This window comes from Pleurodeles waltl, chromosome 12, assembly GCF_031143425.1.
Source record: "Pleurodeles waltl isolate 20211129_DDA chromosome 12, aPleWal1.hap1.20221129, whole genome shotgun sequence".
Lineage (NCBI taxonomy): Eukaryota > Metazoa > Chordata > Amphibia > Caudata > Salamandridae > Pleurodeles > Pleurodeles waltl.
Window position 1 is genome coordinate 682,976,494 of NC_090451.1, and position 15,395 is coordinate 682,991,888.

Sequence of the window (15,395 nt, forward strand, 5' to 3'; positions counted from 1 at the left end):
TGGTAATTTAATGTCTTGCTTCAGTCTTAGTGCTGAGTCGATGGAACAGCAGCCCAGTGCTGCTGTTGACAAGGGGGCTGCATGTAAGGTCAGGAGGGCTGCTTGCGGCGTCTTACCGTACTTTTATTATCATTGCGTTATGGTATTTCATATAATATCTACTTAGCTGGTTACTTCACTGGGTTACCCAATCTCATATTTTGTGTATAGTTGTGGTCCTGTGCTGACATGGTTGGAGGGAGAGAGAGAAGTGGGCAAATCTGGAAGGATGGACATTTTTAGTATCCTCCCATATCCGAATGCCTGTTAGTTGTACAGAAGTGGTCAGATGGTATCGATATTTAGGACCTGCAGTGACTGTATTAAAGTCATACAAAACTGTCAAGTAGTGTCTGACAGACCTCTTCAGTTATACCATGCCTTTTCATTTGGTGATGTTTGGTTTTTGGTCATACAGTGCTGGGGGTGGACAACCCTCGTAGCAAACGTCTATTATGTAAATTTAATAGGTATAAGTTAGAATTTGTTGCTGACCGCTTTAATGGTTTTGGTAATATTGTGTGCTATACAAATTATATATGAAACTACATAACTATATGTCACAGCGTCCCACTGGTCACCCTTTTTTTTCTTACCTGCATAATGAAAGCAGTTTGCTGATTGAGTTGCTTGCAATTCGTGAGTTGTAAGTTGGAGATTGCGCCGTTCTCCGTGCTCTATTGCCTGTCTGCATATACTGCATTTATCTAGGAAATAGACACGTTTTCAACTGTCTTCAGAAGTGTATAAGTGCTCCTATTGCTGGCTGGTAGTGAGTTCCAGGGATTGTCAGCTTGTACGGAGAAAGCAGAGCCATCCAAGGATTTTATATTGTAAGGTGGTATGATAAGCAGTGCAAGCCTGGAGCGCAGTCCTCTGTTTGGTTTGAATTGCTTGAATTTAAGTTGCAGGTATAGTGGTCATTTTTGTGGACAATGCAAAGTGCTTTGAACATTGCCCTTCTAGCCACAGGTAGCCAATGGAGCGATTGCAGGGCTGGTGGTCATGCCTTTTCTTGGGTCAAAGTGGAGGGGAAGCATTTTCGATCCATTGTATTTTGCATATAATGAATGCAGGTGCGCCAAGGTATATATAGCCTGTTGAATTAGTCAAGCTTGGCGATTAAGAGTGTGAGAATGGCTTGCAGTCTATGTTGGTATGAAAAAAAACACACGTAGTCTTTTCATTGTGTAGAAGGCACTCTTTGTGACATCCTTAGCATGTGGTATCAAGAAGTCTGAACCCATGGTTACTCCTAGGTTTCTAACGTCTCTTGATGTTGTCTGAGGGGCCTCAAGTTCTATAAGCCAAATGGCAGTAGGCTGGTAGTTTTGCCATTGTCCGCCTTACATAATCTGTCTTTGCAGTTTTGAGCTTTAGATTATTCTTCATCTGACATGTGTTTATAGATCAAAGGCAGGCACTGAGTTGTGAATTGAAGAAGTCTTCTGGGCTACCTGTTTTTAAAATGTTTTGGGTGCAATCTACATAGTTGCAACAGGTGAGGTTGTAAGATTTAAATAGATTTGGTAAAAGTGTTAGGTAGATGTGAATAATAGAGAGGATATGGTGGACCCCGGAGGAACGCCACAGTATTGGGTGTAAGGGGGTGATGTGAAAAAGGGAAGGTAGACTACACTGTTTGAGATAAGAGGCAATCTATTTTAAGGCATTTCCACACATTCCAATATTGTGAAGTCTTTGCAGTAGGGTGTGGTAGTGGACAGTGTCATATGCAGCCATTGAATCCAGAAGTAATAAGGCAACTACATTATTTTTGTCACCTGTGAGTTTTAGATTCTCCCAAATGAATATAATGGTTCACTCTGTGCCTCTGCCTGGTCTGGAACCCAACTGCTGATCTGACAGTAAGCCATAATGGTCTGTAAAATGAGGGGGTTGTGTAGACACTGCACTCGCAAAAAGTTTTCCTAGTGGTCCATTTGCTATGGGCTTATAATTTGCCAGATCAAATGGGTGGATGATTTTGTTTTTGATGAGAGGTCTGATGTAGCATGTTTTGAGCTCAAGTGGGAATGTACGGTGTTCCAGGGGCTTGAGTAGGCATCTGGCTACCTCTTCTGCACAGATTGAGCGAAGGATAACTTTAAAGATTAATGGCGGTGCCGTGTCTGATGGTGATCCTGATGGACTGGCTGCATTGATAATATAGAGATTTTTTTTGTAACAGCGTATTTAAGGTATGCGTTGATGGATGGTTATTTTTTACCTCTGTGTTGGTTAGGTCAAATGTGTTGTGGTGTTATCTGTGTTTTTCTTAAGTTAATTGTCAATCTTTTTATTAGCACTCTTCCCTGATGCCACTGCAGGTAATATGGTACACTTTCAATTGACAGGGAGTAGCCAACCATCAGACACTTATTTTTGTCCATCCATCCTGGCTGCTACCAATCAAAAATTCAAAGGACCTCATTTTGAAATTGGCTTCTGTTAAGAACCTGGCAACTCACTTTGAAGCCTCAACTCTTCGGGGTTTACCTATCACAAGTGGCATTCCACTAATCCAGGTAGCGGTTCTACCAGTTCAGGCATGACCATAAAAACCCCCCACCTCCAATGTTAATCATAAAAGGAACTATCTCAGATCCTAATAGAAGTCTTCCGCCCCACCTAAAAATCTTCTGATAGGACAGCCCATTGTTTCACTCAACCTCTGACCTCTCTTAACCTCCACGTCAGTCTGACTGTCGACCTCTTCACTCCAGTGTTAAACCAGTTTCACCCAGCCTCACCCTTCCATTAGGAAGTCACAGCTGCTGCCCTATATGGCTTGGTTTCGATATCACTCACTGAACTGCAGCACCATGCATTTGAACACACTGACACCTCATGCGTATGCTCATTCTAAGTCAAACATAAAACAGTCTTTAGGTCCAGACCAGCTGCAACCTCAACCGTAAAACCACCTAAGCAACCTAATCAGTGGTAAGATGCACAAATACGGAGCAGAAATACCATAAGATTGTTGTTGCACAAGACACACTACACTTATAAATGATTTCTCATCATAATATGTATTAGGAATAGTTGTGAAGCAAGTTTTCATTTTTCTATAGAAAAGGTCAGACAAAGATAGCCCTGAATATATATAAGAACCATGTCTATCAACAATCGGGTATATTTAAATCTTTAGGTGAGACGTCATTAAAGGTACAAACTACCCAGCCTTCTTGCCAGTAAAACCAAAAATGTGGAAACAGAATTCTAGCTTTAGGTTCTGCCCTCTTTAGTAAATTGTAAAAATTAACTGAGAGGCCAAGTCCCACTGTGGTGCATGTTTGTACTCTGAACCTCCTTGGAAGTCTCAAAGCAGAAGTGCATTTCTGCCCTCGCCTGAGTTTCCATACCTACTGGAACAGTTTTCATTTTATTTTTGTGTTGTAAAGGGGGAATTATAAAGCACATTTAGGTCCTAATTTGGAGCTCTGTGGGTGGGATACTCCCTCACAACATGACTAGTATTCTGTCTGCCAAATTACAACTAAGCATGCAGTTGTATTACGGCGGATGGTACGTCCCGCCACATTTGTGACAAAGTATCCGATTCACCAAACTCTGAATTAAGGACCTTAGTCAGCAAGATGCTCCATTTGCTCTGTGACCAATTATAGTTGTTCATTTGGTTAAGTACATTTAAATTTGTATTTCTGTTAAAAATAATGAGAAAGTGTTCCCTTTTTGACAAGAATTACTTTTTTTAATTGTAAAGCGACCGTTTCAGGATCCTGCAATATACTGAGATAGTGTTTTTAATTTTAATGAAGATACCCTTGATGGTGTTTTAAGTAAGTAGCGTGTAATTTCAGACTCAAACAGAGACTAATGCCCACCCCCTCTCCTCACCCACTCTTCTATTCTTTTTTTAATTTCTCTTCCCTGCTCATACTTTGCAACAAATGTGGAAGTCCTGTCTAGAGCTCTAGTTGAGATCACCTGTCCTCTTGTTAACAACATTATGTTTGAGTCGCAGAGCCAGGATTTCATATAGATGGGGTCCTCACCCGAACCTTGTTGTGGGATCTAAAAAAAAGACTGTTTATTCAATTCAATGTTTACCTGGATGTAGAAAGCAAATAAGCCACTGTGAATAAAGCGAAAGTTAAAAAGTTGAGATAATCTCCTCACCCGACCATACAAGAATCCAGCCGAACCCCTCCAAGAACAGGAGAAGAGGCCTGAGACAAGCAGTCATATAAAGGCAAACTTGGCCCCTATAAGTGCTAAATTATCAATAACAGTAGCAGATAGAACCAGATAGAAGGCAGGCAGGAAGAAGCAGATGCTGCCTGAGTGAAGGTGCACAGGAACACTGTCACAATGCAAAACAAAAAAATGCCAAGAAACAACCAAATACTAAACACTTAAAATAGCTTAAAACACAAGAGAGGAGAGGCATGGAACCATAACTAAAAAGTGTAGATAAAAAACTTTAGAGAGGAATAGCTGATCTCGCTAGACAGACTTCAGAATAAGCCATCATTCAAAAGTCGGGAAGTACAATCATCCAACAGATCCCCTACAAGATAACATACAACAGGCAGGGATCGCCCCCGCGAAAGCATCGTATGAATCATTGCTATCAAGCTTACCCACAGAGGACCTCAATATAATGAGTGGGTTCGTTGAAGATACGGGAATTTAAAACTTTCTACCAAGACAGCTAATGAACAAATACCTAATTTAGCCGCAGAATCTAGAGAACAGGTATAAAATGCAAGACAAGCCCTAATAAGCTAAAGATATTTAACTTGGAGTCTACCTTAAATGTTATAGGACAGTGGTTCCCAACCTTTTGACTTCTGTGGACCCCCATTTTATCAATACTGGAGCCCGGGGACCGCCATTGAATCATTATTGGAACCCAGGAACCCCCACTGAGTCATTACTGATAGCTGGGACCTAATATTATTAAATCTTTTAAGCAGTTGCGGACCCCCTGAGGAGGCTTTGCGGACCCCCAGGGGTCCCCGGCCCACAGGTTGGGAACCACTGTTATAGGAGAAATTATGAATTGATTAAAATGTGGATGGAATGTGATTGGAGGAAACACACCTCCATAGAGAAAACAGAAGAGATTATCCAATGGCTCTTCCTAAAGCAGTTTCTGGATGCAGTGTCAAGGAAAACTTGTGTCATTACCATCCTTCTGCATAAGGAGTTTCCCTTCTCTTAAAAAATGAGCTAGTCACAAAAATGTTAATATTGTGTCAGACACGTTCTCAAACTAGGCAGCTATCGGCCCCGAAAAAAATGTTATTTGATTGTAATCCTAGTTTTTCACAATGGTTATTGTCTCTGTTTTTATAAAACTTAAAATATCTCAAGCCACAAATGGGATTCCAGAATAAGAGTTTTTATAGAAGATTCATGTTTTTTACAATAACTAAAAACATGCCCAATCAGGTAGCATGTATTGTTTATTAAAACAAACTGCAAAATGACAAATACAATTGGCTAAAAATACAACTGCTAAAGTACACTTAGAGTGAAAATACAAGCAGGAAATGGTATCCTCGTATAAACCGTTTCAAAACAGTGCAAACACCACCTGTCCCTTACAGAACTTTGGAAGGCTGCACTACCAACCTGGCAGTCATTTAGGCAGTTTGCTTTTGAAGTAGAGGGAAGATAAAGATAGAAGTCAAAGAGAACTAAACGGTGAACCAGGATTAGAAGTGAGTAGCTTTCACTACTTCACCGTGAGAGTCTCTCTGATATTCATAAGATGTAGATTAGTGTAGCAAGCTAACATAATTGAGAAAGCACAATCAGGGCCACCATACTGACTCCTTTGCAAAGAAAGTGACTACTGGGGCACACTCCCTGATGTATATTTCCACCAATCAGAATCCAAATCTAATGCTTCGCAAAAGCATTGACCGATTTCCATGTGTGAGCTCTACATATATCTGGAGTAGGGGATTTCTCATAAATAAAACGAACTATTCTTTAAAACCTTCTGGCACAATCAATACCATCAACCATGATAACCGAAAGCAGAGTCCCCAAATACTTGCCTAGTTCAAGGCCCAGCTGCAGAATGGATACCCTTCTTCCTGACTGACTACCCCCAGCCCATCTTGGTCTCTCCTTTTCCACCCCTTCTGTTACTGTCACATGTGAAGACCTGTTCACTCCCTTTCAACGTGCAACGATGTCTAGTTGTCATCAGGTCATTTGTTCTCATAGTTGTATGTAATAACTAAGGCACCCAGTTTTCCATTTCTACTGATTTTTACAGAAAAACACGTGTTTCCTCTCTGTATTTATTATCTGATAGAGACCTTTAGCGGCAGATTCCTTACCGTTGAATTTCCTGGCGTCAGCTTGGAATACAGAATTTTCTGCTGGACAGTACCCTGCGGGCCGTCTAATGGCGTTGTTCGGATCCGCGTGCATCGTTCGGGTCCATGTACATCGTTCAGCTCTGCATGGCGTCATCAGCCTTGTTGAAGCATCCGTGATTTCACTGTTGCCTATAAAGACACCACCCCGACGTGGATACGTCAGTTCTTTTCCTTCCGTGCCAGTTAAGCGCATGTCCGGATTTGAGCTACCATCTGCCTTTTTTGGCAGGCCTTTTTTGACCTTTTTGTCGAGTCTTTTGCAGTCTGTGCAGGATGACATCGAGGAAGACTGGGTTCAAGCTGTGTGGTGCCGGCCATCGTGCCATGTTGGTGACGGATCCCCATCAGGTATGTCCCTGGTGCCTTGACGGAGACCACGACTCGAAGTTGTGTTCCGACTGCCGAGCCATGTCCCTGAAGGCTTTGAAAGAGTGGTCTCTGAAGCTCTTGGTGGCCAGGCAGTCGACTTCAGTTGGCGCAACTCCAAGGAGGTTGCGGTTCTCATCGAGGAGGAGGTTGCGTGACTGCTTCAGGAGCCCCAAGTCCTCTTCTTCGCACTCAAGGTCCTCCAGGCACTTGGGGAAGAGGCACAAGAAGAAGAAAACGTTCAAGCAGAATTTGACTTTGCCACACCTGTCGGCCAACAAGGCGTCGCGGGAACGTCGACGTTCCAGGCACGGTTCAGCAAAACCGATGCCAGAGCCGGTTTCCCTCCCTCTATGCCGCCATTAAAAGAACTCCGGATGGAGGATCATTTAATCTTTCTCCGCGAGGAAGTTATGTCTCTCTTGGCCAAGGGAGCCACAGAAAGGGTCTTGATGTCAGAAGTAGACTGTAGTTGTTATTCCTGCTACTTTCTGAGTCCAAAAAAGAACAAGGGTCTTCGCCATATCTTGGAATTAAGGGACATTGATCTCTTTCTCAAAAAGGAGAAAATCAAGATGCTTACTCTTGCTCAGGTCTTGTCTGCCCTAGACCAAGGAGACTGGATGGTAGCATTGGACATGCAGAATGCGTATTTTCACATCCCCATCTTGCCTGCCCACAGGTGCTACTTGTGGTTCAAGGTGGGCCACAAGCACTTTCAGTTTACTGTGCTTCCTTTCGGTCTCACCAGTGCCCCCTGGGTCTCCACCAAAGTGATGGAAGAGGTAGCAGCTCATCTGTGCAGGTTAGGGATTTCAGTCCCCCCCCCCCCCCACCTCGACAACTGGCTGTTGAAGGCTCCTACGCCCCAGGCTCTCGTCAGCCAGGAGTGTTCTGTGCCCCTTTCGCTGAGATACTTTCATCCTCCGTTCTTCCACTCACCATGCCGAGCCTCCAGTTGCTTCTGTTTTTTCCTTGATTTATGATCTATCCTATATTAAAAATAAGTCCCTTGGGAAATGTTCACATGGTGGAGAAGGGCGAGATTCTATGTCTCTAATCTCTCAGAACAATCTTGCCATCTTTTCCAGCTGTTTATAAAGTTTCAAAAGCTTATTTCTGTCCCTTCCCATTCATCTTGGTCAACTGCAATAGGTACAAAATGAATTTAGGCACTGTAGAACAGACTCTGAATTTAACCCTCATTATACAAAAATATACAAAGGCAAAAAAAGGTTGTGTCCATCTCGCCTTTATGGATCTATCATGTGCCTTTGACATAGTGAATAGATCAAAGCTATGGTCCGTTATTTCACAGCTGAGGATTGACATTGGCATCATAACTCTTTGTAGACTCCATGCCCATACCTCTGCTCAAGTCCAATATAGCCAAGAGGGTGATCTGACAGAAGAGTGTTCATCTATTAAGGGGGAAAGGCAAGGATGTGTGTTAGCCCCCTTCCTCTGCTTTCTATATGTCAGTGGCCTGCAGAATCATCTGCGTAGCACAGGGAAAGATCTACCGAGTGTCAACTCACAGTCAGTCCTTGTGCTACTCTATGCAGATGATGCTGTCCTTATTGGAAGGACAACTAATGGCCTTCAATCCTTGTCAGATGCCTTTAATATCCTTATGGGTAATTTAGGCCCCAGGACAATTAGATCTAAGTCTTTCATCATGAAGTGTGGCCCAAAGTTAACCAATAGCAAAATATTTGTGCTCGACAGATTGGCGATTTTGAAAGTTCCCCACTTTACATATTTGGGTCTGCCTCTAGATGTGGACCTTAATTGGAAATTTCTAATGAGCATTCACACTTTACAATTCAAAGATCTGTTGATGCTGTTTTTAAGTTTTCAAAAAAATTGGGTCATAAACCAGTGAGAGAACTGCTTACTATTTTTAAAAGTGAATGTTTATCTATTGCTTCTTTTTGGTGCTGGTGTTTGGGGTAATACAAACAGTAAAAGTCTTCATTCAGATAGTGGAAAATATGTTTTTAAAATGGCTGCTTGCTCTTCCGCATTCAACTTCATCATCTTCTTTCTGTCCCATAAATGATCACATCAGATTGCAGCACTTGCTGCTATGGCTTAAAGTGTGGAGGAACCCTGAAGCCCATTTTTGCAGAGCAGTGCTAGTGGGTTGCCTGGCTCTGGATCGAGCCCTGCATATACCCTGGATAAATTATATCCGAAACAGTTTTTCTACCCTGGGTGTTGTAAAGTACTTTTCTGCCCCTGACTCCCTACTTTCTTTGGCAGTAGTAAGAACAAAATAGTTATTTTTTTCAGCATCCCCATGTTATGCGCGCCAAGTGTGGGGACTGGTGTGGTTTCAGATCAACAGAAGTTTTCTAACATCCTGCCCTGTATCTGCAAATCATTTCTTGTGAGTTGCATACATTTTTATTGTCCAGGTTTCGTTTAAAGACAGTTCACATTCTGGTAGCATTTCTAGGTCAGGGCTCATGGTTTTGAGTGGTTCCTCCATGCCCCAGTGATGTCTTTACTCTTCAAAGCACTTTTTTAAAATTCTACTCTTTGTATGTAGGGCTGAGGAGGCAGTTCCTCCACCCAATTCTTTTGGCTCCAGGAATTGGATATAGTGATTACGCTCCCTCTTACTTGAGTAATCTGGGCAGTGACGTTGTTGTTCACACTGTGTTAAATTTTATGTTGAGCACCTTCCGAAACAACTATTGAAGATGATGACACAATATTTCTTACACCAAACATTTATTGTTGTCTTTTTTTAAAGTATTTTAATGATTTAATGATCGCCTTAATGTATTCATCTTTTATTATGACATTACCATTTTTAGTTCCATTGAACCAAACAAAGAGTTTATGATAAAGATGGGTACAAAATGTAGGAGCTGCCAAGACACTGCACCTACTTCCAGCTTTCAAGACAATAAAATTCAAGACTCTCTACATATTTTTTTATACCTTCTTCAAGCAACACTATCTACTACTCCGTTGAAATACCTCCCACTACACTGACTCACACACCCTTTTCTCTGGAAAATCTTTCCTATTGGGACAGCCATGTTTTTCACATCACCACATCAGAACACTGCTTCCCCTTTATTCTTGGTGCTTCCCTGTAATACTCCATCATTCTGTTACAGTAACTAAATAAACTACCATCAATTCATCAGAGCTACCATGACTTCATCAGAACTGTCAAGACCTGGCTTTTTTTCTAGTAGGCAGCTTCTGTGTAGCCTTGTGGGCAGTGGTGTCTTCATGGCCACCGCGGTAGCATGTGGCCGTAAATAAAAGTTGATACACCACAGAATCTGAAAGCTTGTGCTATAAGATTTGATTGCAGAGCTATCTGAGCTTTTCTTCCTTTATATCTTTTTAGAAACCCAACATTAAGCAACGTGTGTCATTAAGTGGCATGAAGAATATAGTGTGGACAGAAGAACATGACATGGTCATGGATCGCTTTTTAGAGAACGTTGGGGAGAATCTCCTTGTTGTTTACTTAGACCCACTTGCAGGGCTGAAAGTTGAATTGAACATGCCTACACAGGTAAGTTATTTATTATTTGTTTTTTTAATTTTGGATGGCTTGGCTAGCTTGTGGGTATAGTGAGTAATTTGAAGTATTAATGTATTCATTGAAATATTTGTACATCACAGTCTGTGCAAGGGAATGGGGGGTTTTATAAAAAAAACCGGAATCTGTCCTGACAGAAAGTAGACAGAAAGGGAAATAGAAAAAGAGTAAAGACAATAGTTAGAAATTAAGGTCCAGACAGAAATGATGTGTTTTTAAGTTTTTCCATGAGGATAGAAAGCCGGGATTGAGTCTTCAATCATTTGAAAGACTATTCTAATGCCTTGAATAAAAGGAAGAGAAGGACTAGTCCATCATCTTGGATCTTTTGTTTTTGGAATTTCCAGGACCAGGTAACATTTACTTCTAGTTTCTTTTTGACCTCCTTTGAGGTGTAGTTTGTCCTTCAAGTAGCTAGGTAAGCCCAAGTGGAGGGCTTATTACATGATGCATGAAACCCTAAATTGTAGACTTACTTCTGAGGCAAACCAGTGGAGGTTATTTCAAAATCGGCTTAAAGTGGTTCTGTGTCCAGCACCTTTAACAAATCAAGTGGCTATATAAAATATGGCCCTAAGAGATTCTCCTTTACCTCAGTCTAGATGAGGAAAAGCAGTATTTCTACAGCTCATCTGGATTCCTCAAAGGAGCTGGAGGGATGCTTATTTTTGTTCATTTTGGATAAATGCACAGTAATTGACCAAGGAAGATGAGATGTCAAGTGAGTATTTCAATACATCATTTGTACAGATGATAAAAAGTCTTCGGAGTGCTAGAGAAGGATCTCTGATTTTGTTGGGATTAGTTTTAATGCGAAAAAGGCCATGCAAAATATAGAGTTTTTTCATGTAGATTCATACGCCTTTAAATGTATGCAAGATTTGAGATTTTGAGTTACAATTTTGTTTCGTCTGCAGTACATGGCATTCACTTTTATTTTGAAGCATTAGGTCTAGTTGCTCCTAATAGTGGTCGAAGATCGAGGCTTGATGCATACCAAAGATAATAGGTAGTGGTGGGGTCTGAATGAGTCAGTTTTTACAAATTAGGATCTGCAAAAGAAGAGAGTAAGAGACCTAGTCCAGCACGTGCCCCTCAGTCTCCATTCTTGAGAAGATGATGATGATGATTAGAGTCTTATGGTTAATGGTGTGAATTGTGCTGACAGGTCCAGTGGCTCTAGAACCTCATGGATCATTTTTAGGATATTGTCCATTATTTGAGGCTGGCTGTTTCTGTGCTTCATTAGGGAACAAGGCAGGTTGAATCGGATTTAGGGTCGGCGGCGGCAGAGCCCTCATGCGCAGCTGCTAGAGCGCTTCGGTCTGCCCCTCTGCTGCAGTGGCGCAGTGATCTCCAGGTTCCAGTGTCTGTTGCTCGTTGAGGCTGTTTGGAAAGTGTGTGAATGGTAGTGGGACTACATAGCTGTTGTTTGACTCCTGGCGGCAGCCTGATTGAAGTGGCAGGAGACTCAATTAGCATGAGGTGGCTGGTGGTTGGCACACAGGGAGCAGCAGCAATGTGTGGTTTGGCAGCCACAGGGGCCAGATGAAACTGCAGCAGCTCGGGTGGAGGGTTCCTGGCAGTGCACTCTCCTTCCCTTGCCCCACAGTCCCCATGGCCTCTAATGAAGGATCCCCAGCAGCATGTACGGACATAGTTTGCTTATCTTCGACTTCACTTTCTTACTTGGCGGCCTGGCAGTGGATGCTTCCTGCCTCAAGGATACTGTATTGCAGGGGGTTTTAGCATCATGCGGCAGCAACACCTAAGGGGGTGTCTTACCACCGGCACCCCACTCCACAAAAGGCCAAGCGACGAGCAGCAGAGGCACATTCTCTTGCTGCTCGCTGACACAAAAGAAGCAATGTCCAGAGACAGTTTATTGGGTGCCATAGCTGAGAGTGTTGCATCAATGGAGAACTTGAAGCTCGCAGTTCACTGAGTTCCAGGGGTACTATCCTGGAAGGATTGCAATACTACCAACCAGTGATTCTCAGTGGGAATCAGTGCGGGATCAACAGCAGATCCCACCAGTTTCTCCTAGCTGGGGCACAAAGCAGCATGATAAAGTTGTGCAGGCAGAGGAGGGCAGTGGAGACAGCTCAGTAATAAGCAATGCTACTGACCTACCACTTCCGCTGCTGTCGGGGGGGGGGTTTAAGCGGCTGGATAAAGGTACAAGGAACTAACATTATTTGCCAAACATTCCAAAACCGGGGCAGATGTGGCTGGTGCTCCTACACGAGGGCTTATCATGGGGGCCTCAATGCTGATGGGAGAATCGTTACACATAGTTGGGACCAGGTCTGGCCAATTCCTGCCTCAAACTGTTCAGAATCAATCCCTGATGGGGGGAGGTTCATCCCAGTACCAGCTAGCCCTGATTGCTGCTGGACGAAGTGCAACATTGAGATCAATTGCACGTGCCAATTGGGGGTGCTCTCTATTTGCATGATATGGACACTACTACTAATTCTATCCTTGTCAATCAGCCAAGTTCTGCAGTTTATTTAGGCTTGCTCCAGCTGTTGTTTGGAACAATCCTAGCTGAGATTTAAGTGCTTCAGTCTTCTCAGGCAGTGAAATCGCAATACTCCACCAAAGACGGTGTAAAATTTAAGAGATCGTTTCACAAATCCCTGAGCGGCTGCAAGGAATGGAACAAAGGGTGTCTGATCTGGAGGACCACTCGCTGATTTGGGATAAAGAGATAGAAAGTTTGCAAAAGAAGTTCATGATCTCACAGGGAAAAGTAGATGAGTTGGAGAACTATGCGCAGAGATCCAATTTTTGTTTTGTAGGGGCCCTTGAAGGCGCAGAAGATTCAGGGAAGTATGAGTGCACTTCACATTTTGTGGACTCTGATTAGGTCGCACATTCTCGAGGATGCCCCCTCAAGACCTTAGTATCATGCGGGGACATCGGGTTGTGAACTTTGCTGACTACCGTAATAAGGAACACATTCTTACCAAAGCAATCCAGAAGCAAAGTTTTACAGCGCCCGATGGGGGTCAGTCAGAGTATTCTCGGACATGTCAGCCGCACCAGCCTGTTGAAGAAGAGACTTTTTCGGGTGAATTGGTCAATTAAGAGCTGATGCTGCTCAGGCCTGTATAGTTCAGTAATCAAAGTTAAAAGTTTTGTTCAAGGGCAAATTCAATCCATGCACCACACTTGAAGAGACACAATCCTTATTGCAGCAAGTGTTGGGTTAAGAAGACTCACAGGGCAAGACTTTATATATATATATATATACACATATATATATATATATATATATATATATATATATATATATATATATATATATATATATATATAATTGCTGTTAAGGAACTTGTGGTTGGTGTAGGAAGTTGGCTCTGTATATACTATTTCAAAGTAAGAAATAGTGTGCACAGAGTCCAAGGGTTCCGCTTAGAGGTAAGATAGTGGCAAAAATAGATAATTCTAATGCTCTATTTTGTGGTAGTGTGGTTGAGCAGTAGGCTTATCAGAGGGTAGTGTTAAGCATTTGTTGTACACACACAGGCAATAAATGAGGAACACACACTCAAAGACTTACTCCCGGCCAACAGGTTTTTATATTGAAAAATATATTTTCTTAGTTTATTTTAAGAACCACAGGTTCAAGATTTACAGTTAATACTTTAAAAGTAGGGTACTTCACTTAGATACTTTAGGAACTTTGAATGAACACATTATCATGCACAGTCTTTGTAAAAATGGCAATAAGCTATTTCAAAAGTGGACACTGCAAAAATCAACAGTTCCTGGGGGAGGTAAGGAAAGGTTAGTTTTGAAGGTAAGTAAAACACTTACAAGTCTCAGAGTTGGGGCATAGATAGCCCACCGTTGGGGGTTCAAGGCAACCCCAAAGTTACAACACCAGCAGCTCAGGGCCGGTCAGGTGCAGAGGTCAAAGAGGTGCCCAAAACACATAGGCTTCTACGGAGAACAGGGGTGCCCCGGTTCCAGTCTGCCAGCAGGTAAGTACCTGCGTCCTCGGGGGGCAGACCAGGGGGGTTTTGTAGGGCACCGGGGGGGGCACAAGAAGGCACAGAAAGTACACCCTCAGCGGAACAGGGGCGGCTGGGTGCAGTTTGCAAACAGGCGTTGGGTTTTGTATAGGAACTAATGGAGAGACCCAGGGGTCACTTCAACGATGCAGGCAGGCACAGGGGGGGCTCCTTGGGGCAGCCACCACCTGGGCTAAGCAGAGGGTCGCCTGGGTGTCGCTCTTGCACTGGAGTTCGGTTCCTTCAGGTCCTGGGGGCTGCGGGTGCAGTGTTGGTTCCAGGCGTCAGGTCCCTTGTTACAGACAGTCGCGGTCAGGGGGATCCTCTGGATTCTCTCTGCAGGTGTCGCTGTGGGGACTCAGGGGGGTCGTCTCTGGTTACTCACGGGCTCGCAGCCGCCAGGGAGTCCTCCCTGAGGTGTTGGTTTTCTGCAGGTCGAGCCAGGGGCGTTGGGTGCAGAGGGTGAAGTCTCACGCTTCCGGCGGGAAACGTGAAGTCTTTGGAAGTTGCTTCTTTGTTGCCAAGAAGTAGCTGGTGTTGAACAGAGCCGCTGTTCACGGGAGTTTCTTGTTCCTTGGGTGCAGGGCAGTCCTCTGAGGCTTCAGAGGTCGCTGGTCCCTGTTGGATGCGTCGCTGTTGCAGTTTTCTTCGAAGTTGGGAGACACGCCGGTAGGGCTGGGGCCAAGGCACTTGTCGTCTCTGTCTTCTCTGCAGGGCTTCAGGTCAGCAGTCCTTCTTCTTCTTTAGGTTGCAGGAATCTATCTTCCTCGGTTCTGGGAGCTCCTAAATACTCAATTTAGGGGTGTGTTTAGGTCTGGGAGGTTTTAAGGTTCCAGGAATCTGATTTCCTAGGTTCTGGGGCGCCCCTAAATACTGAATTTAGGGGTGTGTTTAGGTCTGGGAGGGCAGTAGCCAATGGCTACTGTCCTTGAGGGTGGCTACACCCTCTTTGTGCCTCCTCCCTGTGGGGAGGGGGGCACATCCCTAATCCTATTGGGGGAATCCTCCAAAACCAAGATGGAGGATTTC

General features: G+C 43.5%; 1 protein-coding gene across 1 annotated transcript in view; it reads left to right on the forward strand.

Moving 5' to 3' along the window:
• DNAH2 (dynein axonemal heavy chain 2) overlaps nt 1–15,395 on the forward strand; it is a 1,666,550-nt gene that overhangs the window by 86,210 nt on the left and 1,564,945 nt on the right. Inside the window, exon 4 of the mRNA XM_069218683.1 lies at nt 10,147–10,317. Within this exon, the coding sequence (XP_069074784.1) occupies nt 10,147–10,317 (171 nt within the window). The remainder of the gene's footprint in view (nt 1–10,146; nt 10,318–15,395) is intronic.